We start from the raw sequence: 24,486 nt of genomic DNA, 5'->3' as shown, positions 1-24,486 counted from the left end.
CACAGAGTGCTAGATGGTGAGCTGCAGTTCAACAATAGACCACAAAAGAAAGGGAAATAGAGAAGATTATCACTCACCAGTCCTAGAGGAAGTACATGCCAGGCCCCAAGGGTCCACGTGGGGAGGTGAAGTCAGGGTACAGACAGAGAGAGAGACAAGACCAAGGGCACATGCCTCTCTTAGGGTCTGAGGGTAGAGTGCTTTGGGGTTCCCAGGCTAAGGTTAGATTGGTTAATTCAAATTTAAGAAGCGGGGTTTTGTTAAATCCCACAGTGGTCTTTTCTAAGGGGCACATAAGGCATACAGGCTCTGGGAGACGGTGGAGGCTTTTGGTCACAAAGGCTGTTGGGTAGTGACATCAGAAATGGGCTGCTATCCAGGGCATATGCTTGCATATGAGAGGTGCGGGTGTCAGTTTAAGGTCCCTGGAGGACAATTGGCCAAACAAAATGGATGCCAAGGCAGCAATCCCGTGGAGTAGCTTAGCTAAACTCGTGACAATGAAACAACCCAAATGCCTATCAACAGGTGAGTGGCTGAACAAAATGTGGTGTGTTGATACAATGGAATATTATTCAGCCACTTAAAGGAATGTGGTACTGACACATGTGGGAATGTGGATGAACCTTGAAAACATATCGTTAAGGGGAAGAAGTCTGTCACAAAAGGCCACATCTTCTGTGGTTTCATGTATATAGAACGTCCAGAATAGGAAAATCCATAGAAAGATGAAGTAGATTAGTGTTTGTCTAGAGGTGGGAGGAAATGGGGAGTGATCGCTAACGGGCACATGATTCCTTTTGAGGGTGATAAAAAGGTTCTAACTTTGATTCTGGAGATTTTGCACAACCCTAGGAACATAGTAAAGTGATTGAATTATGCACTTTGAATGGATAAACTGTATGGTATGTGAATGATAATCAATCTGATTTGAAAAAACACTGACTTTATATACAGCAATAGCTTAGGAACGGGGTTCATGTTCTAGTTGGGAACGCAGATTCCTTTCATACAAAAATAAATAAAACTGCAGTTCAATATACGGATATAAAATGAGTGACACTCTCAGAGCTATGGGATTGTCAGGCAGGAGAGGTCCCCCAGGTGGAGAGACTGTTTTAGAAAAAGCTAGAACTTCAGCTGAGCCTGGAAAGGTGAAGATTCATTCCTAGGAAAGTAGGGAGAAGCCAGGTGTGTGGCCTTGCAGGCGCGTCACATCATGGACCCGGCAAAAAGGATGCAAATATGAAGGACGCCTCAGAAAGTTTGGCCCCAGCTCAGGGTTTCTATAAGGAAGCAATGGAAATTTTTTAAAGTCCATTTGATAGGTTAAAACGGTATATTTTTGTGCTAATTTGCATTTCTTCTATTATAGTGAGGAGGATCCATATGTTTATTAGTCATTTTATTTGACAGACGTTTATATATTTGTGAGGTTTCTTTCCATTGAAATGTTTTCCTTTTGTCTTACTAATTTTGTAGAGTTCTTTATAAATTAATTAGTATATATTATAATTTATAATACATACATATAGGGCTTTTAAAAAATATTTAAGTCGTAATTCTATCTAAATTTTGGATAAGCCTATGGCATGGTATAGGGATTTTTTTTTATATATATATAAATAGCAAATTGTCCCAGAATCATTTATCAAGCAATCCATCTTTTCTACATGGATTGAAAATGCCTCTTTCATTACATAAACAGTAGATCCAAGTAAATGCATCCCATTTTCCCTCTGGTTTCTCATGCTCCCTGGCACACCATGATGTCATGCAATTCGGAAAGCACCTTGCAAAGATTTATCTCAAAGAGAAAGTTGGAAATCTCCTAAATAAATGATAGATAATAGAAGATCTGCCACACAGTCACTTCCGATGATGTTGTGGACGACCTAGAATGATCTGGCAAATGCCCACCGTAGTATCTTCGGCTGGTGGAATTACCAATGTTTTTCACTTTCCTCTTTTCTTCCATTCAAATCTTCTGCGACTAAAATATTCGGAAGACAAACAATAAATGTTAATAAAACAAAAACGCTTTCAAGAATTTAAATCCCTGAAGGTTTAAAAGAACTCAGACACAGGCATGTCTGGGTCCTGCACACAGAGTTATACCAGGTTCAGCAGCTGCTGGAGTTGGTCGTACCAAAGTCCACGTGGCGGGCTCCCCCAGGGAGATCACCTCAGATGCCTGAGGCCCTGCCATCATGATCCGTCTCAACCCTACTTCCCACAGCTGGCACTCCCCTCCCTACTCCTCCTGAGAGGACACCAGATGAATCATCCCTTAATTGCATAACAAGGGCAACGGGCCGGGTAGAAAGCGGTGCACATCTTTCCCCCAGGGAGCAGGGAGTCCACAGGGCCTCCTATCAGTGAGAGCCAATTGTTTTGGAAGCCACGCCATGTAGCTTCTGCCCTGAGCTTGGGGAAAAGCAGCATGGCGACCCACATACCCTCCAATGGGAAGACAGGCGCTGGGGGTGAGAGAGCGGTTTACTGTAAAGACCACTTGGATGTCCAGCATAAGGTATGTGGGAGGGTGGGGAACGAAGGGGACCAAGGCAGAAAGAGTGGTTCAGTCTCCACCTGGACGGAAAGCGTGACCAAGAAGGTAGTGTTTGGATTTATGGGAAATGAGCCTTCTCCTGCAGGGCTTTGCGCCTTCGTGAGGCCTTTCGGTCAGTTTCCTTATTTAAATAATGGGGATAATGATATCTATGTCATTAAGTGACACGTGCTATTAAGCGCCCAGCAGGGCCTGGGCTCTCCTGAGTGTTCCTTTCCTCCACATGTGCACAAGGCATCCCTCCCTGCCCCCCACCCAGGGCCTGGAATGTGCCTTTAGGCAGACCCCGTGCCAGCAGCCACCGGCAGACCAGCAGGCAGAGCGTGTGCAGCAGGTCCTGCCTCTCCTGGGGAGGCCGGGGTCCGGCACTGGGCCAGTCATGTGACTGTCCGGGCGGCAAGGTAAAACCCAGCGCAGGAGGTGCCGTGGCTGCAGCAGAAAACCCTAGGGCTTCTTCTTGTATATTGCATTTCCGGCCCAGCAAAGAGGCATTGTACAAATTCAACACATAAACAGCAGTTTGGGCCTTAAGCTCAAAAGCCTTTTGGCATTCTTCTGTTTCTCCTCCTAGCCGGCGCCTCCCCGGCGCTAGGGCAAGAAGCCCAGAGAGTTCTTTGATTCCTCTCTCTCTCCCTCAGCCCGGCACCCACCCCAGCAAGTCCTGCCACGTCTGTCTGTTTCCTAAACCAGGCTCTGGGGGGCACCCTCCCCGCGGCCCCGACCCCGGGCTCGCTCTGCGGAATAACCCAGCAGCCCCCTCAGAGCTCCCTACAATGTCCACCCAGACCCAGCGTGTCCCCACTGCCGCTCTGGGGGGTCTTTACACAACATGGAGTTGATCCCACTGCCTCCTCCCCACCCCTACTGAGGACCACCGCCTTCCCTTTCCTCTATCGCTGAGGCCCTCGCGCTCTTTGGCTGCGGGCCCCTCCCCTCTCCCCAGACCCTCCCTCTGGCCCTGTCCCCTGCTGGGTGCTCCCGCCACACTGGCTCCTCCTTCTCAGACGCTGCTGAGCCCCTTCCCTCCTGCAGGCTGCCCTGCTTCTGACAGCTGGGTGAAGCTTTCTCCTTGCCAGGAACCCCTGCCCCACGGCTGTCCTCTCCTCCAACAGCCATCCCCACTCACCCACTGGAGGCTCAAGGCCCCTTACTTCCTCCATAGCAGTTGTTTGCTCATTTGTCTTTCTTTCCCTTTGGTCTGTCCCCCCCAAGGATGCAAGGGGCAGGCACGCAACCTTGGTTACTTGTGTGCCGTCCCAGCCCAGTGCTGGGCACAGGGGAGGTGCTCAGGTAACGCTTGTTGCACAGCTGAGGGACTGAATATGTGGAAGAAGGAAGAAATTGATAAATGAATGACAGCGGACGGCCAACACCCTTGTCTGACCCTCCAAGACGCAGTGCCGTGGCAGGGTGGGGAGAGGTCCCGGGCAGACACCCACACATCTGACCTCAGGCTGGCTTGGAGCCCCAGGACTTCCCATGCGACCTTTGAGTGCTGAGCCTTGGAGAGAACTCAACATCCGGTGCGCCAGCACCCCAGCTCCAGCTGTCGGCGTGTCCTCTGTCCTTGTCCTCTCATCAGCAAAGGCTCGTTGAACTCCTATTGTGCACCAGGCACCGTTCAAGGCACCGAGGATGCAGCAGGGAAGCAGACAGCCCCTGCTGTCATGGAGCTTGCATTCAAGGTGGGGAGGGAGACCCCCAAAGAGTGAGCAACTCAGAGAGAAGCGAATGCAGAGTGGGACGGCAGGGAGCAGGGCGCTGGGATGGAGAGTGACACCCGTGGATGGCGGCTGGGGAGGGGGAAGGTCAGGCAAGTTCCTGACCTTCTCTGCTTCAGTCTCTTCATCCATGAAATGGGCTCATGACAGTCCCTCCTCATAGGGCACCGGTAGCCCGTAAATCAAGTCCCCCCCTCGCCTGTTCAAAGCCAGCATAGTGCCTCCTGACACTAAGAGCCCTGCATGAAGTCCCCACCACTAGCTCCAAGCCCCCCAGCCTTCACCTCCCTGAGCTCATCCCCTCCTGCTGCACCCCCAGCTCCCTCTGGGCACCCTGCTGCTTCTCAGTCAGGCCAGGCAGCGCGCGGGACAAACTCCACTCCCTTCCAGACCATAACCAGGGCAGCCCCAAGACCAGACCCCCGAACCGAAGCTCAGGGTCTCACCCTCCCCGCCATTCACACTCCATACGCTCAGGGTGAGGGGCAGCCGAGGGCAGCAGCGGGTTCGTTCTGAATAACTTTTCTAGCGTTGTCAGCAATTACACAGGGAGAGCTTCACGATAGCCTACTTCCTTGTTCCCAAGCCAGGTTATCCAATGGAGGTGCCCATGGAACCCACGCATTCTCCACGGATTTCTGTTTTGTGTTTTATGTTGGCCATAAAACAATAAACAGGGACCAATTTTTGCCCCAGTTACGCCACCAAGCTTCCTACAGAGACTTGTTCTGTTTCTGTCCCTTCCTTTCCCTGCCACAAACACTTACCCAGCACCTACTATATGCAAACACGAGGCTGGAGGCAGTAGGAGGGAGATCACATGTGTTAACAACTCATTCTAACAGAGAGCAGAATAAAATGGGGCTAAGGCTCACTGCTGTGTCCAGAAGAACCGGTTCTTTCCAGCCGCAGAGCTCAGGGAAGGCTGCGTGGAGGAGGAGCCCTTGAGCTGAGCCTTGAGAGAGAAGCAGAGCTCCCAGTGCAGGGCTGGGAGGTGGCTGACGGGAGGGGGCAAAGGCCAGGGGGTGGCCTCTCCTGGCCAATCCTGGCAGTCCTCCCCACGGGGAACCTTGGTCTGGAAGGAGAGCCGGGCAGAGGGTGTGGTGGAGCTGGGGAAAACAGCAGCGGTGCCAGAAAAACAACTTGGATACCTCTCGTTGGCAGGGGACTAAGGCTGCTGGGGAAGTGATTCCTATTGTTTCTGTTTCCTCCGTGGGGGGCTGCTTGAGAGGACGCAGCAGGTCTCTGATTGTCAGTGGCCTTGAGAGCTTCTCAAGAGGAAGGCAGAATAGGAAGAGCCCCCTTGAAGAAATAAAAGCTAAGCAAGGATCAAACGACAGCACCCGTGATCTTGTAAGAAGCAGGCTACAAGAAAATTACTCAGATTCAGAATGCCGGAGCAAAGAGGCACTTGGGCGCCATCCACTCCGGCCTCATTATTTTACAGAAGAGGGTGCCCAGGTCCAAGGAGGTGAAGTGACTGGTACAAGGCCACACAGCCGATTGCTTTCCTGACTCTGTACAGCACTCAGATTACTTTCTGGGGCCAAGAGCAGGTGGAAGGAAAGACAGAGGTCCCTTCTCCCTCCCTCCTGTGTTAGCAGAGGATGGTTCCCAATTCCCAGCCAGGCAGGCCAACGCCTGCCCAAGTGCCCATGAAGACCTCGTGTCACAGGGAGAGCCTCACACGGGTCCCGGGTGGCCCACCCCCTCCCTGCCCACCAGCCTCCTTGGCTCTGAGGCCTGGGAGGTCTGCCAGCTCTGGTTCCAGCCCCACCAATCAGGAGAGCAAAGCAGGACGGGCCTCGCTCACAGCAGAAGGATGTCCTCAGCAGAGGCCTTTGTTTGCCAAGGTCAAGGTCGGTGATCAGGCTGGGGCCGCTGCACTTTACCCACCCTCCCCCCACACTCCAGCCACCCCTGCCTTTTGGGAAGCCTTCCCAAGACAGGGTGAGGGGCCCCTCCTATGGGCCCCTGGGTCCCCCCACGCACACACGCATCACACGGGGTTGTCTGAAGCCATACGATCGACTGCAAGTTCTCTCAGGGCCAAACCCTACTTTGTTTATTCTAGAAATAACAACACCACAATGACACATTTTGAACTCTTTCTATGGGTTTCACTGTGGTGAGAATTAACTCACTCTCTCCTGATAACTCTACAAAATGGGTAGAGTTATTACCCTCATTTGTCAGGTGGGTAAATTGCGATTCAGAGGCTGAGCCTCTTGCCCAAGGTCACAGAGGCAGTGAGTCGTGGAGTCAGATTTCAGGGACACAGCAATGTGCCACCCACATTTGTCTGCTGGGATCGTTGTGTGCAGAGAGCTTTCCAGGCTCTTGAAGAGTCCTTTCAAGACTGCCTCAGTTCCTGAGAGCAGCCTCAACTAAAGTCACGCGCCTTCCCAGGGCAGCCCACGTCCATGGACTGATCAATGTGGGGTATTAGGCCTGGCCTTCCCTGGACAAACCAGGTCAACCCTGAAGGCCCGTTCTAGCATCAGAGCTCCCGTGACTGGGAGAGGGCTTTACTGGGCCTGCAATGCAACTCAGCTTCTCCCTCTGCTGAGTCCTGCCCCCTTCTTTTTGGGGGTTGATCCCAAGGCAACCCTATAACCACCCTGCACGTGAATCTCCAACCTGCAAAGGTCTGTTTGACATCAGGATACAGTGCGGTAACCATGCATCCAGTTGCCCTCCAGTGAAGCAGCTCCACCACCCAGCGTGGTGCCGGCTGCCAACTAGAAACTGGCACTTGCCATCTGCCTCTACCAGGATGAAGCCACTAGCCACTGCAGCCGCTGGCCTTCAACACCCCCTGAAAGGAGTTCAGGGCGGAGATCAGGAATGAGTTTTTCCCTGTGCTCTGGGAAATACTGGCAGAATAGGCCTTCAGATAGTTAGATATTTTCAGGAGAAGATTTTATGAGCCCAAATTCTTGCATCTTCTCATATCTAGAAAAGCACTAAAATCATTAGTGCTTTAGGAGACATCTGCTCCTCGTGACTAGCGGTAAACTTCAGGAGACTAGCAGCAAGCCTCTGCAAAAATGTGTGCTTGACTTCGTGTATCTTCCTTCCCCCAGATCACATATATGCTGACATCCCCCCACTCCTACCTCTTCAGAGCAGTTCCTCAGAGCTATCTAAGAGGCTGTCTCCCAGGCTATATTTCTCATTTTGCCCCAAATAAAGCTTAACTCACAACTCTCATGTTGTGCATTTTTTTTCAGTTGACACGGAACACAGCAAAAGTGCTCGAAATGTATTTGTAATAAAGAAGACGTGGTATACGCATACAATGGAATACTATTCAGCCCTGAGAAAGGAGGAAATCCTGCCATTTGTGACAACATGGATGGACCTGGAGGACATTATGCTGAGTGAAATAAGTCAGAAAGAGAAAGACAGATACTGTATGATCTCACTTATATGTGGAATCTGAAAAAAGCCAACCTTGTAAAACCAGAGAGCAAAATGGTGGTTTCCAGGGGCTGGTGGGCAAGAGAATGGGAGAGATGTTTAAGGGCACAGCCTTGCAACTAGTAGATAAATAAGTCCTGGAGATCTAACGCACAGTCTAGTGAATATAGACAACAATATTGTACTGTAGTCATCAAACTTGCTAAAAGACTAGACCTTAAGTACTCCCACCACACGCGTGCACACACACACACACACACACACACACACACATAATTACGTGACATGATAGAGATGGTAACCATGGCTACAATGGCAATCATATTCCAATATATAAATGTAACACATCAACATGTTGTACACCATAAATTTACACAGTGTTATATATCAAATATATTTCAATTAAAAAATATTTTTTGAATAAATAAATGAACATAAATGAAGAGACTCCTTGGATGATTTAACAAAAGTGCATATTTGCCTTCCCGGTCTTCACTGTTTATAACACCTAGCCAGTAGGTCCCCTGCATGTTTACGATGAGGGGGGCGGAGACCCCTGCCCACCACCCCTCCTGAGCTTTCGCGTGCTTTCCCACCGACGCTCAGGCTGCCTGTTTGTCCTCTGAACACTCTGTGCCCCGGGGACTGAAAGGACTTCTGCATCTCCATGTTACAGATGAGGCCAGTCTGGGTATCCGGAAACAAGGCCACTGGCAAACTAGACTAAGTTCAGGGTGAAAGTTCAGAGTCCTTCCAGTGGCTGGAAGAGACTAGAAGCTATAAACAAACCCTTTCCTGCTCTCGTCTGTCCTCTGCAGCCCTTGATCCTGTCCCGCCCCAGCCCAGCTCCCCTGCAGTGCCAACTGGGTTTGTTTTCCAGCAAAGGGAAAGGTGGGGCTCTTATGTGATCAGGAGGACCCTGGAAGCCACTCACAGCAGATAAAGGATATGTTTAGGGGCAAGAGAGAAAAACACTAAGAGTGGATGGGGCAGCAGGCTGTCTCCCTGCCCCCAACCTCAGTTATGCCGGGTTCCCTCCCTCGCACTCTCCCCCCATCTCTCAGGCCTTCTTTTCCTTCCCTCCCACAGGTCAGGGCACATGCAGAGCTGAGCTGGGGCCACTGCAGAAGGCAAATATTTAATATCCTGCACGCTCGGTTCTGAATACACCCCATATGTCATCTTTCAAAGAAGCCTCTGAAGTAGATACTACTTACTCTACTTTTCAAAGGAAACTAAACCAAATCCTAAAATTCAAAGGAGTTGGGGACCTTGCTCCCCAACTTGCTCCCGGGGTCACAGGGCTGGAGGATTTGAAGCCAGGTTGTGGGTGCCAGTGCTGTTCCTATCCTGCAGGGTGGCTTCCTGCTAGCCTTGGGGCTTTGGCACGTGGGCCCGGGACCCTGGGATGAACAAGAAAGTGCTGCATGGAATCACAGTTACCAGTCAATGGGAATAGTAGCTGAGGCTGCAGAAATCACGCTAAGCAAGTTTGGCAAAATAAAGTAAATTCAACCAAACTGACTTGGGGTCACAGATCCCTTACCCAGCCCAGCCCCACGTCCCCTTGCTCTGCGCCTTGACCACGGCAAAGCAGCAGCTAAGCAATCTCAGCATCTCAAAAATCCAGAGTATGATGGGCAGGTAAGCACCTCGAGTCTTTTTTTGGAGGATTTCTAACTACTTGGATGATAATATTGGAACCAGGAACGCTCATTGGATGTAATTCCATTTAAAGCGTCGCTCTTCCTCATGGTCGCCGGTGGTAACAGGAGCCTGAGAGGAAAGGGAATGAGAGGCAGCTGAAACGGGCAGAAAAAGTAAAGCTGTGGGCCCTGGTTTCAGGCCTCCTGGCCATCGCATTGGAGCCGAATTCCCTACCTTCCCTCAGCTTCTGTTTCCTCATCTATAAAACCCAGATAATAATATCTATCTTGTTGACTTTGTTAATGAGAAGTAGAGGAAATTGAGAATTAAATTGATGTCATCAAGCCACCCAGCACAATGCCTTACTGACTGAAAGAAAAACACAAAAAGCGAAAGTTGTGAGTTATGATTTATTCGGGGACCTTACTGAGGACTATAGCCTGGGAAACAGCCTCTCAGCTAGCTCTGAGGAACTGCTCTGAAGAGGTGTATGGTCAGGCCACTCAAGATGGCTGTTCTCTTGCTCTCTGTACATCCCCCCAACCTCCCGCTGGCCCAGTGCCTGCTCCACCTACAGCCTACTCACAGGACTGACCTTCCTACATACTTGCCCCAGGTCCCAGCTAATGATTGTTCCTAACAGCTTATCAAAGGGGAAGTAAAGGGAATGCCGCTCTGCTGGTTTCCCTGGTAACCACGGGGCCAACCTGACATAATTCCCCCTGTAACTGGTAAACTCCCCCTGCCCCTGGGAGTGAAGGCTGCCGCCTTGTCCTGCCCACTCTCTGCTGCACACAGTAGGGTGTCACCCCAGGACCTTGCTTCAGACATTCCCCCAGCCATTAAACCACTGATGTCTCTGTCACTGACTTCAGGCTCTGTCTTCGGTCTCAAGGCTGGGCAAGTACAAGGCTTGTCGGCCTGCAGCCGAACAAGAGGTAAGATAGGAGCCAGAAAAAGCTATGCTAGGCCTCTGTTATCGTCAGCGACGCTACAAGTATCACTACTACAAGTGGACTCATCTGAAATTCTTTCATCTAGAGATAACGAATAAGCCTTAGAACTCCTCATTCTCATGTTGCTATTTATGTACATACTTAAAATTCCAAGTTAAAGAACAAACAAAAAATATATGCACTTTTTTTTTTTTGGCTGGGGAAAACATGCAGTCAAGCATAAAAGGATGACTGCTGATCACAAAGAATAGACATCTCAAGTTAATGATTTTAGTGTTTTTCTATCTCAGAGGAGATGCAAGAATCTTGGGTCACTGAAATTTTTCCTTAGGTATGCATCTGAACTAGTCGAGGGCCAGTATATCCAACGCGCAGAATGCTTCTTGTCTCTCTGCATCCTGAATTCCCCTCAGGGGCACTGTGGTTGGGTGACTGCAGTGGTTAATGGCTTGATCCTTGTAGAACTGGAACGACAGGCAACATTTTTTTCTTGACAGCCTTGAATCTAGTAGATGTTTGCTGCATCTTGGCTTCCCTCTCTGATCCTACGTGCAGCAGAGCCATGACCAGGGGGAGCAGGTAGAATGGGGGCCGATCACAGGAGTGGCTCACTGATTTATTGAAGTGAAAACACTGAAAGACAAACTCAAGTCTGATTTTGTACGGAAAAATGAGGTGATGAAGAAAAGTGCATAAATCACTTAGATGCCATTTTCTCCTCAACTCCAAAGATCTCCAAATACAGGAATCATCGTCTACAACATGAAGTGTCTCTGCTTCCTAGCTCTGTGCCTGCAGGCATTATAATACTTAACTCAGGATTCTTTCAATGATTAAAGAAGATAAACAAGTAAAGGGTTTTTCCAATGGGTAAGTCTCCCCGCAAAAAAAAAAAAAAAAAAAAAAAGGAAAAGAAAGGTTATATCACCACTTTCTACTTCTGCAGCAATTATAAACATCTTCCATAGGAAGTAAAACAAAAACAAGTAATCTCCCTTCATTTTCAATGAAGAAAGCTAGTCTGTGTGGAAGTGGTTTACTCTGGAATTACAGGGCAAGCAAAGGGAAGTGTGACCTCTCAGCTCTGTGTCTGTCATTACTTTTGCTCTGATTCTTTTGTCTGCTTTGAACCAGATACATTTGTTTAGAGCCTTGTCAACAGATTGTGCAAGAGGAATCACCTGAGAAACACCTTTAAAAAAAGCAAAGCCAGTGCTTGAAGGTGCTGAGTTCTGATCCTAATTTCTGTCTCTAGATGGAGCTGCAGGGTGAAAGGCACCAGGCACCCCTGGGGCGTCAGGCAAGCAAGCCTCTATTTTTCTCCTCCGTTCCTCTCCCCTCTCTGCCTCCGCTCCTGTGTGGTTTGTGTACCCACCGGGATCTAGCAGTGAGCCTTCTAAAAAACCTGAAGAGACCTTCTTTCCCTTTGGCTACGATAGAGTGGTTTGGCTCAAAAACAACTTTGACTCTAAAAAACCACGATCCCATGTATTATTAATTTTTCCCCATTTCTCCATGAATGGTCAAGGGAATTTGAGATTTTTTTTACTCAGGAACCATCTGGGCGTTTGGCAAAATCACGGAACTTCTCAAATGCAGCCTGTACAAGGATGCTGAGGGCATTCGCTTTTTTTGTTTTGTTTTGTTTTGTTTTTTGTTTTTCTTTAACTTTGGGTATAGTTTGTATTATAAAATAAGTTTACAGGAAAATCTTTAAAGTTTTCACAACATTTTGGGGATGATGGCATCACAAAGTTAAATTCAGTTCGTCTCTGCTCCTGCAGAGGGGCGGGGGGACATCACAGGTGCAAAACCTGTCACAGCAACCGCCTGAATCTAAAATTGCATTGATGGCTTCCCAGCCCCACAAGCACTTTCTGCTGAGGGCACTGCCATGCCCAGGAGGACTATTGGTGGATGCGAGGGGGAGGTCTGAGTTCAAGTCCTGCTTCGGGGTACTTCTTGGTGACGGACACCACCAGCTGGAGCTTCTCTGACAAAGCACAGGTGCTGAGCAGGGGGACAGTAGGGGTGATTCCAGGGCAGCTGAAGACATCAGGGACATAGCTTCTGCTTTGTCCTAAGCCTAAAGGTTGGTTGACACACGTGGCCCCAACCCTGCCTGGGTGGATAATCTGACAGCAATTCCAGAAGCTTCTGTAAGGCTCAGTGAGCGGGCATCCTATGCGTGCCCAGCTGGGGCTGGCACCTGGCTGACCTGAGGTCCCACCTTGGAGCCCACTGGCCAATGCAACCTGCAGCAGCCCCTGGGTCCAGCATTTCCCAGCTCAGGCAGAGCAACAGCTGCTTCAGAATCTTCTAGGCTGCTTGTGGAAAATGCAGCTTCCTGGCTACACACTAGACTCTCTAGATCCAAATCAGAGGTTCTGGAAACCTTCGTTATTAACAAATGCATGAGCTGAGGCTCCTGCACACTGACACCCGTTCTCCGGAGGACAGTCCCCCTTTAACACCCAAGCAGAGTCCCCAGTGAGTCAGGGCCCCTGTCCCTCCCCTTGGTCTTGGGGAGCAGCATTGGGCTCCTGCTGGGGGCCCCCCAGGGAGGTGTCCCCCACTGCATGAAGGGGTGAAAAACTCTTCACGCACAGAAACATTAGACAAATTGGGCCTTTTATTTACAGAATACGGAAGAAAAGCATACAAAAGAAGCCTCTTGGTCAATCGTGTCAAGGGAAACTTCTAACTCAATTTTTAGTAGGGTGTGGATGCTGATATATGTTTTTAAAAACTAAAGAGAAAGAAAAGGCAAAAAGGTAATCTGCGGCATGGGCGCCTTGTCTCGGGGGAAATGACAACTCAGCTGAGTGACAGTTTAGAGCAGTTCATCTTCTGTGCACACGGATCTGGCTCCCGGGACCATCCCTGCGAGGTTTTGACTTTTGAAATTTCTGGATTAATTCTTAACCAGAATTCCAAAACGTGAGAGCCAAAAGTGCTTGGCCTTATAATGCCTCTAATTTGGGGGTGGGGGGGGGCAATTCTCCCTTGGACAGGCTTCAGCCGCTCTTGTCCCTCCCAGGTCACACTTCTACGTCCCCTGGGAGACTCAGCGGGCTTCTCTGGGGGCAGGTCAGCGCACTGGGCCAGCGGGAATGCGTCCTCCAAACCCACACAGGCTCCTTGCTCCCGTCTGCCTTTCCTGTGACCAGCAGGTCGCACAGGCCTGACTCTCTTTCCCACCAGACGATGCTTTGCTTTTTCTTCCACGGATGTCGCCTCTTTTCCCTGACTCCCAGCGTGGCCAGGCAAGCTATAGTTATCGTACATGTGTGAAAATGTGCCATCATCAACTCTCATCATTTGAGCTAAAACAAGACCATTTGTTTTCTCTTTTCCTCACCGATATTAATGATGCAGGAATTGGGTCCAAGTTCATGTTCAACATGAGCCTCCAGAACGTGAAGCACAATCTAGCTTCACGGCTACAACGCTCCCCTCCACTCGTTCCTCTTTCTGTCCATCTGTCTGTCTTCCAACCTTCTCCACTTCCCGGTGCCACCTGGCTGGGTTTGATGGGTGACGCATGAGCACGGAGCCCTCATTTCCCTGCCCCGGGAAACTTCACGGGGCAACAAGCAGGTGTTGCCTCCAATCCTGCAGACTGGTCCGTAATAACTATTTTGGACTTCAGGACATTCTGGAAACCAGGTCAGAACAGGGGCCTATCGTGGAGGTTGGCAGCGGGCATCCCCCGTCCGATGGTCCAGTGGCAGTTCAGGGGTCACCCTCCAGGCCCAGGACCCTCACCCGCCCTAACTTTGAATCCAGCTGAGATGATGTCAAACTGGGCAGCACAGAAGAGGAAAGGTTGCGCCAAAGGCAGCCAGTGTGAGCTCACAGGCCTCAGAGGGTCTGGAAGCACCAGCACGGCGTCTCTGGCCACCCAGCCTCCCCTGGACCCCGCCCAGAGCCTAAGATTTTCCAACACTGATAATGCAGAACTGGCACCTGTGCTTCCGCTTCTCTCGCCCAGCACCCTTCTTCTGCTTCCTTCGTACCTGTCTCCTACTTTCTGGTTCCTTCTCTAAATCATACACTTTCATTTCCAGGTATAGCACCTCCCTCTCTCCCCAGAGAGAGCACGCTTCGTCGGCTGGATGTCGAGGACGAGGGGGCTGATGGCACCGCAGGCAGCTGAGTCAGGAGGCCCACGACCTCAGCCAGCCATCTGCCTGCAGGGGAGTATGGCCAGCTCCATGTGACTGGGCTGGACTGGGCTGGACTGGGCCCGGCAGCCCTCGGGAGCGCTCTCTCCCTCAAACAACCTGCACCTGAACTTGCTGATCTTCCCACCCTCACACCACCTCCACATTCATGTCAGAGGAGGTGAAAGTGACAAGTCTTCATCTACTTGAAACAGTCATGACACATCGTCAACACAGCTTTCAAAGCATCGTAGCCTTCAAAGAGGTTTTTCTTCCTTCCTTCTTCTCAAGCCTGTAATTAAAACTCCTGGTGGCCAAGGGGTACAGGAAGGAGATGGGGGGATGACTTCAGGAACAAACAGCTCCTTGGGTGTGCTCAGAACCGAAGCAGCTAAGGGCTGGGAGCCCTGTCAGCCTGTGAGCTTTCCAGAATCGAGCAAATCAGCTCACTCCAGATCCAAATCCCCCATCCCTGTCCCCAATCACCACTCTGCCACCCACCCAGAGCGCGGACTTCTGTCAAGTGTTTGTCTCCACACCAGCCCCCGCCCCCTTCACGGGCAGCCCCGGTTTTAGCGAACTAATCCTAATCCCAAGCCTGACCTCAGCCTAATTCTCTGCGGGATTGTCCACCAGGGCCACCTGTGTCCCAGACACGTGGAAAGCTCAGCAGACGGATGGGGATGACTCATGTGAAACACTCATCCAATTCAACCAAGATGTCTTCTTTCTTCCGAGGATTTTGTGAGTTCAAGTCTGAAATGCTCCTGGATGCACGCTGTTCCCGGAACAGAGGCTTCCAGCCCCTCCCGTGGCATCTGCCCAGGCGGCTCCCGAACTAGCGGACAAACGACACCACGCTGGTGGCCACACCGAACGGGGCGGAGTAGGCAGCGGCGAATCCCTGCAGGCCGACCACGATGTAGCGGCATCCTTTGGTGATAACCTTCCCAACATTCTGTTTTTAAGAACAGAAGAGAACAGCAAAGGGTTAGGCGAGGCAACTTCGTAATCTTCCATGCACAATGGTGCCACACATAAAGAATCATTTCGCCTCATCTTCCCAGGGCAAAGGAGCCAGCTAGCCTTTTCTCAGCTCTCTGGCGTCCCACGCCCAACCCCATCATACGAACACTGGGGGGCTCAGAACAGACACCGGTTCCTTGAAAAGGGCTTTCCAGCCCCGTGTGTTTCCAGATCCTTCAGAGATCTTCTTGGAAACAGCAGTGAAGCTGCTACTTTTAAAACCAAACCAGTTTTCTTGTATTTTTTAAACCAAAGCCCATTCTCTTCTGTTCCAGCTAAGTTACTGGGTCTGCTGAAGGCCGGGTCGAGAGTTTTCCGTCATTCACCTGATCTGAAAGCCCACGCAGTCCTCCCTCTGCCTCCAGGGCACACCCCTTCCTGACCCACATTTGTGTCTTTAAAATCTCCTACTGCTCTGTCCTTGCTGCATCTGCGGAAGTCTTGGGTTCCCGATACAATTCTACACTCCTTGAGGGTAAGGACTGGGCCTTTCTTTCTTGGTATCCACTCTTCCTCCTCCTCCTCTTCAAGGCCTGGTGCTAGACTGAGGGCATCCAAGGGATTCAAGTGGAATCGCAACGGAAAAATGAAGACCACCACCACCGACTAACACTGACTGTGCTTTTCCCCCTCCCCCTTTCTCTCTCCACCCCCAACTTCTGTCATCCTTCTCCGTGACCACAACATCCATGTAGGTGACCTGGACATCATCACACATCTTGTCTCTACACCCTTGATTTTTCCAACTCCAATAACCACTTAAAATCCCTGATCACAATCACAAACCTCCCTTTGACTTCCAACACTGCCTGGCCAGCCTAGTCTGTCAGTCCAGTAGGCTGACTGTCCCTCTCTCCCAGATATTATTTCTTACCTTTTCCTTTCTCCACAAGCCTCTCTGCCCCCAGTGCACACAGAGAAACACACACAGTGTCCATACCCTCATTAGATGATCCCACTTCATCTCTCACCGACTCAGAAGTCATTAGGGAACCCGTTCATCCTCTACCACTGTCTACACCTGCCCCAGCTTCTCCTCCCACCTTGCCGGTGTTCCAGTAGAGAAAATGGCCCTCTTCCCCCAAGGCCATTCCCTTGACACTTGCTGTTGGTACCCTCTCTCACCTTGCCCTCAGCTTTCCTTTCTCCAATATCACCATCCTCTTCCTCCCCATTGGATCATTCCTATCAGCTTACAAATATGCTCAGCTGTCCCCTTGACTCCGTACCCTTCTCTAGGTCCTGCCTGGGTCTCTGCTCTCCTTCACGGCAAACCAGTGGAAAGTGCCATCTGCACATACAGCTTCCACTTCCTCCCTTCTTATTCCCTCTTCCCCTACCCTGACCCATCCAGGACTGCTTGGTCATGGCCATCTGCCACCGCCATGCTGCCTGAGCCAATGAGCATTTTTCTGTCTTCCCCCTGACTCTCAACAGCTCTGGACAAACTTCATGAAACACTCATTTGGCCTCTTTGACTCCATATTCTCTTGGTTTTCCCTTACCTCACATGAAGCCCCTCCTCAGCTTTCTTTTTTTAAAATAATTCTTAATTGAAATATAGTTGATTTACAATGGTTCAGGTGTACAGCAAAACGATTCAGTTATTCATATACATATATATATACATACATGTATATATTCTTTTTCAGATTCTTTTCCATTATAGGTTATTACAAGATATTGAATATAGTTCCCTGTGCTATACGGTAGGTCCTTGTTGTTTATTTTATAAACAGTGGTGTATATCTGTTAATCCCAAATTCCTAATTTATCCCTCCGCGCCCCCCTTTCCCCTTTGGTAAGTTTGTTTTCTATGCCTGTGAGTTTATTTCTGTTTTGTAAGTAAGTTCATTTGTATCTTTTTTTAGATTCCACATTTAAGTGGCATTATGTGATATTTGTCTTTGTCTGACGTACTTCACTTAGTATGATAATCTCTAGGTCCATTCATGTTGCTGCAAATGGCATTATTTCATTCTTTTTTATGGCCCTCCTCAGCTTTCTTTCCCTTCTACCAAACTTTAAAATGTTGGAGTTGTTCAGTCCTGTTCTTTATTTTTTATTTAAAAAAATATTTTGGGCTATAATCTCTCCACAGGTGGTCTCATTCATTTCCAATGACTTTAAGTATTTCCTGTATGCTGATAAATCCCATATTTATATCTTCGGCTCAGACTCAAATATTCAGTTCTCTACTTGAGGGCTCTACTTTTTGAGGCCTCATGATTCCTCTGGCATACACTCTTCCTTGCTGCAACAAACAGACAGATCTAACTTGGACTGGCTACTAGTGCATTCCTAGAGGCCTTTGGCTATCAGGCTTCAACAAGAAGGATGCATCAAGGAGTTAAATTTATCCATGATTATACAGCTGGTAAGAGGCAGGGCTGAAGTTCAATCCCAAAGAAATCTCACTTTAGGGCCTGTGTCCTTACTCCCCACATACACTTCCCTTCTTTAAGGAAGGCAGTACATAACCTTACAGTTGATTGCTTGCGGCCTGGGCTTAAATTCCAGCCCAATCGCTTATTTAATTTTCATTGGCCTCAGTTTCCTCACCTATAAAATGGGCATATTTAGTAACCATCTCGTTGGGTGAAGAGGATTAAAAAGGTTTACGCAAGGAAAGCCCTTAGAACAGTGCCTGGCACCAAATGCAGGCAGCAGGAGTGCTCCCAAAGGTCAGCTACCTTTATTGGAAAATAACCTTTGCCTCTTTTTATTCTGCAGTAATTTACGTGTGTGGTGGTAATTTTGAAATCTAAGATATTTTGTTATCTGTTCAGGAAAGTTTCTTAAGACCGTACTTTCCTATGATTTCAGGCTTACGTCAGCTTTCAGAGACCTCAGGATAACAGGAGAGGCCGTGCTCAGTACTGTATGCCCAGTATCCAGAAAGGGACCGGGTGTTTCCTTTGGTTGTTCTCAGGCCAAAGGAGAAGTTCTGGGAGAGGAAGGTAACTCTGATGGCCTCTTTAGACACTGATTCCCAGGACACTGCCTCGTCAACTTCCCAATGGGACATTAGGGTGTGTGTTGGGGACAGGGAGGCAGTGACGCCGCTGAGAGAAACATCTCTATAAATGTGTAATAAGATTCCGTGGGAGAATTTTACGTACCTGTTAGAAATAACAACAACGACAAAAACTGTCCTCCTGGAGTAAGTATTAACAGTTCAGAGCATCCTTTATAAGCCAAGCCCCTAGAATCATGGATGGCCTGCATTAAACTTGACATTTTGGGTATTTGTACATCCATTTCCCTCAGCCTGCTATTTTAAAAAACTGCTTGTCACTTCATCTTTGCAAATGAGAAAAAAAAATTACTAAAATAGCTCATTAGCTAGAACACAGTCAAAACACAGATTTGAGAAATGTGATGCAAAGAAATGTAAAATATCACCGACCATTTCAGTGTCATTGGAGGGAGCAGATTTTGAAATCTTTTGATCCGAGTAGAGTTTCAACCCATATAATCTCTCAGAGGGGCGGAGGGGCCTGGGGGATCACGGGACAGTGTGGTAGGTTGAATAATGCCCTCCCCTCAAGATGCCCATGCCCTAATCCCCAGAATCTGTGAACATGTTACCTCATATGGCAAAAGGGACTTTGTGGATGTGATCTAATGAAGGATCTTGAATTGGGAAGACTACCGTGGATTATCCAGGGGGCCCCAATCATTATAAGGATTCTTATATCTTTATAAAGATCCAAATAAAGACAACCATCCTTACAAAAGGGAGGCAGGAGGAGTCGGAGAGAAGGCAATGCAGTGCCAGAAGCAGAGGGACAGAGAGAAAGAGATTTGCAGATGTTGTGCCACTGGCCCTGAAGATGGAGGAGGGGACCTCTGGAAGCTGAAAAGAGCAAAGAAAGGGTTTTCCTCTGGAGCCTCCAGAAGGAACCAGCCTGTTGACTGTAGCTCAGGGAAGATGACTTTTAGCCTCCAGAACTGTAGAAGAATAAATTTGTGTTGCCTTAAATCACTATATTTGTGGTAATCTGTTACAGGCAAAGTAATATAGGGAGTGAGGCTTTTCTGGGGGTTCCCGGGTAACCCCAAAGATGTCAGGGATTCCCTGTCCCCACCCCCAGTTTCCAAAAGGGAACGAGCTCTCAACAAAGATCCCTTTCCCCCAAGTATAAAAATCAAGTCTTCCCTTGTGAAATTTGGTCAGGACCCAGGCACAAAGCTGAGGTGGGCTGTCAGCTACAGAAGCTGATTTTTTTTCTGAGTTAGAGCTCATTAAAAACTGATCAGAGAAGAAACAGTCATATGGGACCTCTCCTCCATCCCCTTAGATAACAGCCAACAACAATTACAGGACCCTCGCCATATGCCAGGTGAGTTCCAAGACCTGTACATGGACTAACTCATTTACTCCTTACCACAGCCCTAGTATTAGCCCATGTGACGGATGAGGAAACCGAGGCAGAGAGGAGGGCAGAGCTCAAGGTCACACACACAGTAGGAGGCTGAGCACAGCTGGCGCCTGGCAGTCTGGCTCCAGGTCCCCTGTCCTAACCCCCTACTTAGACGTGGGACATTTTTCTTCCTCTTGAGCTCAAGTTTATTCCACACCCTGTGTTTCCCCTCTCCAGCCCCCTCCTAGCTGCCTGAGTAACAAAATTTAATAACTTTCCTTATCTGCACTTCTTCTTGTGGCTCTCAGAGGTGCCTGGGAAAGGCGACCTCCTATTTGAAGCTAAGTTTGGGGTTTGGTTCCCTCATCCCGCTCCTCCCTCCACCCTAACTGCTTTTGAACAGGCAGGGGCCAGGGGAGACTGCTGACTCCCCGCTCTGCTGCTCTAGCTGTGTGGCTTTCAACAAAGAGCTTAACTTCCTGAAACTCCAGTTGCCTTCACTGCATAATGGGAGTCCATGGCTTTCTAAGGTCGTTGAGAAGATTCAGGGTTACTGTGCATCGTATGTGCAACAGAGCACCCGGCAGCCTGTAAGAGCACAGCAAACCCACACCCTTTCCCCTTGCCTACACCCAGCAAACAGCACTCTCCCAGCAACTCCTGCCCATCTGAACACTCACACCATTACTTAAAAATCAACTGGGGCCACTGACCGCCAAGAGTCCCAGGCACCCAGCCTTTCGAGCCCAGAGGTTCCCGCCAGGGACTGGACCCGGCACAGCATTGGGTCGACCCTGCTTGGGGCCAAGGGGCAGCAGGGGAAGGCGAGCCTATCCTAGGACAGTTCACAAAAGCCGAACACCTTTCTTTAAATAGAAGCAGGAAGGGACTTGGGTGAAGGATTTCAGCGGTTAACAGATAAAAAGGAACTTTATTCACCCTTCCTTGAAGGAAAAGCCATTCCTTAACCACGTTGAACTATTTGCAGGTCATTCCTTATTCCAATGGCCCAAGTGCAATAAAATTTCACCTGGTGACCAAAGCGGGGAAAGTCACCTCCCCACATTTCTAGCGAAGACTTGGCTATTCTCATGGATTTTCAACAAAGAAGGGTGGACCATCTGCTTCCTCCATGTTGGAGCTTAGATGTCGACCTTCTTGGTCGCCATCAAGAAAGTGGAAGTTGAAGGGCAGAAAGGGCACATCCAACTCCAACATGACAGCGTCCTCGCCTGGCCTCCTGGTCTATTGAACTAGCATGTAACACTCCAGAGCTCTCACCTGCCTCATCTCTGCTAGCACTCTGCCCTCCACCTTGGATGCCACCCCTTCTTTATCTGGCGAAATTCTTTTTTTTTTTTAGGTGAGGTGAAATTCACATAATGTAAAAATTAACCATTGTCAAGTGAACAACTCAATGGCATTGAGCACATTCACAGTGTTATGCAAGGACCACTTCTATCTACTTCCAAAATATTTTCATCATCCCCAAAGGCAAACCCACACGCATTAAGCAGTCGCTCTGCATTTCTCCTTCCCTTCAGTCCCTGGCAACCACCCATCTGCCTTCTGCCTCTCTGGATTTACCTATTCTGGATATTTTATATAAATGGAATCATACATACGATATGTGACCTTGTGTGTCTGCCGCGTACTTCCTTCCTTTTTACGGCTGAATAGTATTCCATCGTGTGTATGGACCACATGTTGTTTATCCATTTATCAATTGATGGACATTTGGGTTGTTGCCACTCTTTGGCTATTGTGAATAATGCTGCTGTGAACATGTCCATATATATTTGTTTGAGTATCTATTTTCAATTCTTTTGGGTATGTACCTAGGAGTGGAATTGCTGGATCATATGGCAGTCCTGTGTTTAATTTTTTGAGGAGCTGCCAAATTGTTTTCCACGGCAGCTACCCCATTTTACACTTCCACCTGCAATGCACAAGAATTCCGATTTTCCACATCCTCACCAACACTTGCTACTTTCTGTTTTCTTTTTCCCTAATAAGAGCTATGCTAGTGGGTGTGAACCTAGTACCTCTTCATTAACCTGTGAAACCGTGACTCATCCTTCTGTGCCCAGTTTGCATGTCACCATTGATTTGAAAACTTCCCTGACTTTACAACCTCATCCCTGAAGATGAACTGCCCGGGCTCTCCCCATGCAGCTCCGTGGTGGTGCCCCATAGGGCAGCGTCTCCCCTGGGAGGCTGTGGCCTCCTCTGGGGCAGAACTGCATCCTATCCATTTTTGTGTCTCTAGTGCTCGGCACAACGCCTGACACATAGTGAGAACCCTCAAAGCACCTTCAGCTCAGCCAGCCTCTGAGCCGAGATTTCCACATTATCAGTTCACCAACTGAGAGGCAAATGATGGCTTTTTTTTGTGTGTGATCAGCTGGGACCAGGAAGAAGGATGATTCGTCCTAGCATGACTCTAAGCCTGAAAGTCCCAACTTTATAGTTTTTATTAATATACTATACCACTGCCTGCTTGTTTACTGTTCCCAAAGCTGCTGACATACCTTTAAAGAAGATGATAAAGCTAAGTTTCCAGGTGTGGCGACGTCGGTTTCAGGTATGATAAGAGGTCACCGGAGGACTGGATGATATATCAGATGGGGCCCCTGCCCTTTGGCCAGGATAGAATGAGTTTTGTGATTATCTTCTGGGCGGCCTTGTCCAGTCCCAGGGACCAGAGGCAGTAGTAGCTTCAAGGGTTTCCAGGCCAAAGCACCTGGTTTGGGGCTTTGATCTCTGAGGAGGAAACTGCCGTTCTGTCTCACATTCATATTCTCTCTCTTTCTCCCTCTGTCTCTCTCTCTCTCCCACCCACCCCCATGCAAATGACAGTAGGTTTGCAGAGTACACAGATAGCTGTCTGGGAAGAAAAGCAGATTCAACAAGTGAATACTTACGGATTGTTGAGCTCCCAGGCCCTGGAAATCACCTTGAGAATATTGGGAGAAATAACCCAAACAATTCTCAGCTAGTAGGATATCCTCGAGAAGACGTTGCGGGAAAACAGACAAATTGGGCTGTACCTCACTACTTTCCAACTGGGTCACCTTCTACAAGTCACCTAACCACGCTAATCCCTCAGTATTCCCACTCGTAACACAGGGACACTGATTCCCGTCCTACCAACTACACAAGGGAGTGGGAAGACACACCTAGGACAAGAACCACCTGGGTAAGCGACCCCTTGGGAAAGTTACCCACCCGCCAGAATCGGGAGAGCCGTGGAGCGGTGCGCAGGGAAACCTCTGATTTAATTTCTATCACGCCCCGCAGCTCCCTTTCCCCTTACTGCCCAGTTGACAGCGTGAGCAGTCTCGGGGCTCCAGGAGTGAATGCCGGGAAGGGGGTGCGCGTGGGAGGCGGAGGGGGTGCAGGGCCGCGCAGAGAGGCCGAGACCGTCAGACTGTGGGGAGCCGACTCCGGCTCTCGGGCGGGCGCCCCGCGCTCCCCGACCTCCAAGGGACAGTGGGGGCGGTGGGATGCCTACCTTGCCGTACTTCTTCAGCTTCTGCCGGTACCTCTTCTTGGGCTTCTCGCACGACGCCGGCTCCTCCAGCGGCTCGTAGCGCTCGGGGAGGACCGCGAGGTGCACCCTCCGCGCGCCCCGGCTCCCCGGGCGCTGCGCGCTCGCCCCGCTCTCCGCCGCCTCGGCCCCGCTCTCCAGATGCTCCAGGATAGCAGCCGCCTCCTCGTCCCCCTCCGCCCGCCCTCGCCCCCGGGCGAGGGGCCTGCAGCGCGGGAGACTGCTCGCCGCCTTGCTTCGAAGCCTGGCTCCCACCGTCATGGTGCCGCGGGCCCTCCGGCTGAGGTCGGTGCACGAAGACACCAACCTTTGCGCCCAGCCTGCGCCTCCACCCCCGCCGCCCGCCCTTGCCCAGCCCGGCGCAGCCCGGCCCAGCCCGGACGGGGCGGGGGGCGGTGGTGGTGGGGGGGAGGTGGATGGGAAACTTGGGATCGCAGCGCCCCCTGGCTCTAGGGCCCGGGATGGCGGCGGCTCCACCCAGGCCTGGCTTTCCGGTGGTCGGGCCCAGCCGCCAGCATCCCATCCTCCGGCCAAAGGGGTGAGGGTTGCTCCAAAGCTCAATGCACGATGAACACGCAAAGCACGTTCAACCACACTTGCAACGAAATAAGTGAACCCCAAATAGTGAGACTTCCTTTGCACACGTGCAAGCTGGCAGAGATGATGAGAGATGATGATGATGGTGATGAAAAAGATGACAGTAACAAAGATTATACTCAGACTTCTCTGGTGGCGCAGTGGTTAAGAACCCGCCTGCCGGTGCAGGGGACACGGCTTTGAGCCCTGGTCCAGGAAGATCCCACATGCCGCGGAGCAACTAAGCCCGTGCGCCACAGCTTCTGAACCTGCCCTCTAGAGCCTGCGAGCCACTACTGAGCCCGGGAGCCGCAACTACAAAGCCCGCGTGCCTAGAGCCCGTGCTCCACAACAAGAGAAGCCACTGCAATGAGAAGCCAGCGCACCGCAAGAAAGAGCAGCCTCGACTCCTCGCAACCAGAGAAAGCCCTCGCCCAGCAACAAAGACCCAACGCAGCCAAAAATAAATAAATAAATAAACT

General features: G+C 49.9%; 1 protein-coding gene and 2 long non-coding RNA genes across 3 annotated transcripts; 1 reads left to right on the top strand and 2 right to left on the bottom strand.

The window, feature by feature from the left end:
- Positions 1-1,396: 1,396 nt before the first annotated feature.
- LOC309630596 lies at positions 1,397-7,516 on the bottom strand. The gene is made up of 2 exons (XR_014245826.1): positions 5,061-7,516; positions 1,397-1,993 (listed from the first exon to the last, which is right to left on the bottom strand). It is a non-coding gene; the product is annotated as an uncharacterized lncRNA (long non-coding RNA).
- Positions 1,985-8,159, top strand: LOC309630591. The gene is made up of 2 exons (XR_014245781.1): positions 1,985-2,533; positions 7,527-8,159. It is a non-coding gene; the product is annotated as an uncharacterized lncRNA (long non-coding RNA).
- A 4,774-nt stretch (positions 8,160-12,933) lies between these two features.
- Positions 12,934-23,782, bottom strand: LOC309630471 (required for drug-induced death protein 1). The gene is made up of 2 exons (XM_082395800.1): positions 23,393-23,782; positions 12,934-15,443 (listed from the first exon to the last, which is right to left on the bottom strand). Exons 1-2 carry the CDS (start codon positions 23,687-23,689, stop codon positions 15,324-15,326), a joined length of 417 nt encoding a protein of 138 aa, XP_082251926.1. The 5' UTR covers positions 23,690-23,782; the 3' UTR covers positions 12,934-15,323.
- Positions 23,783-24,486: the final 704 nt, after the last annotated feature.

This window comes from Balaenoptera borealis (assembly GCF_965194805.1).
Source record: "Balaenoptera borealis genome assembly, chromosome: 1".
Lineage (NCBI taxonomy): Eukaryota > Metazoa > Chordata > Mammalia > Artiodactyla > Balaenopteridae > Balaenoptera > Balaenoptera borealis.
This window is presented reverse-complemented; position numbering and strand designations above follow the sequence as displayed.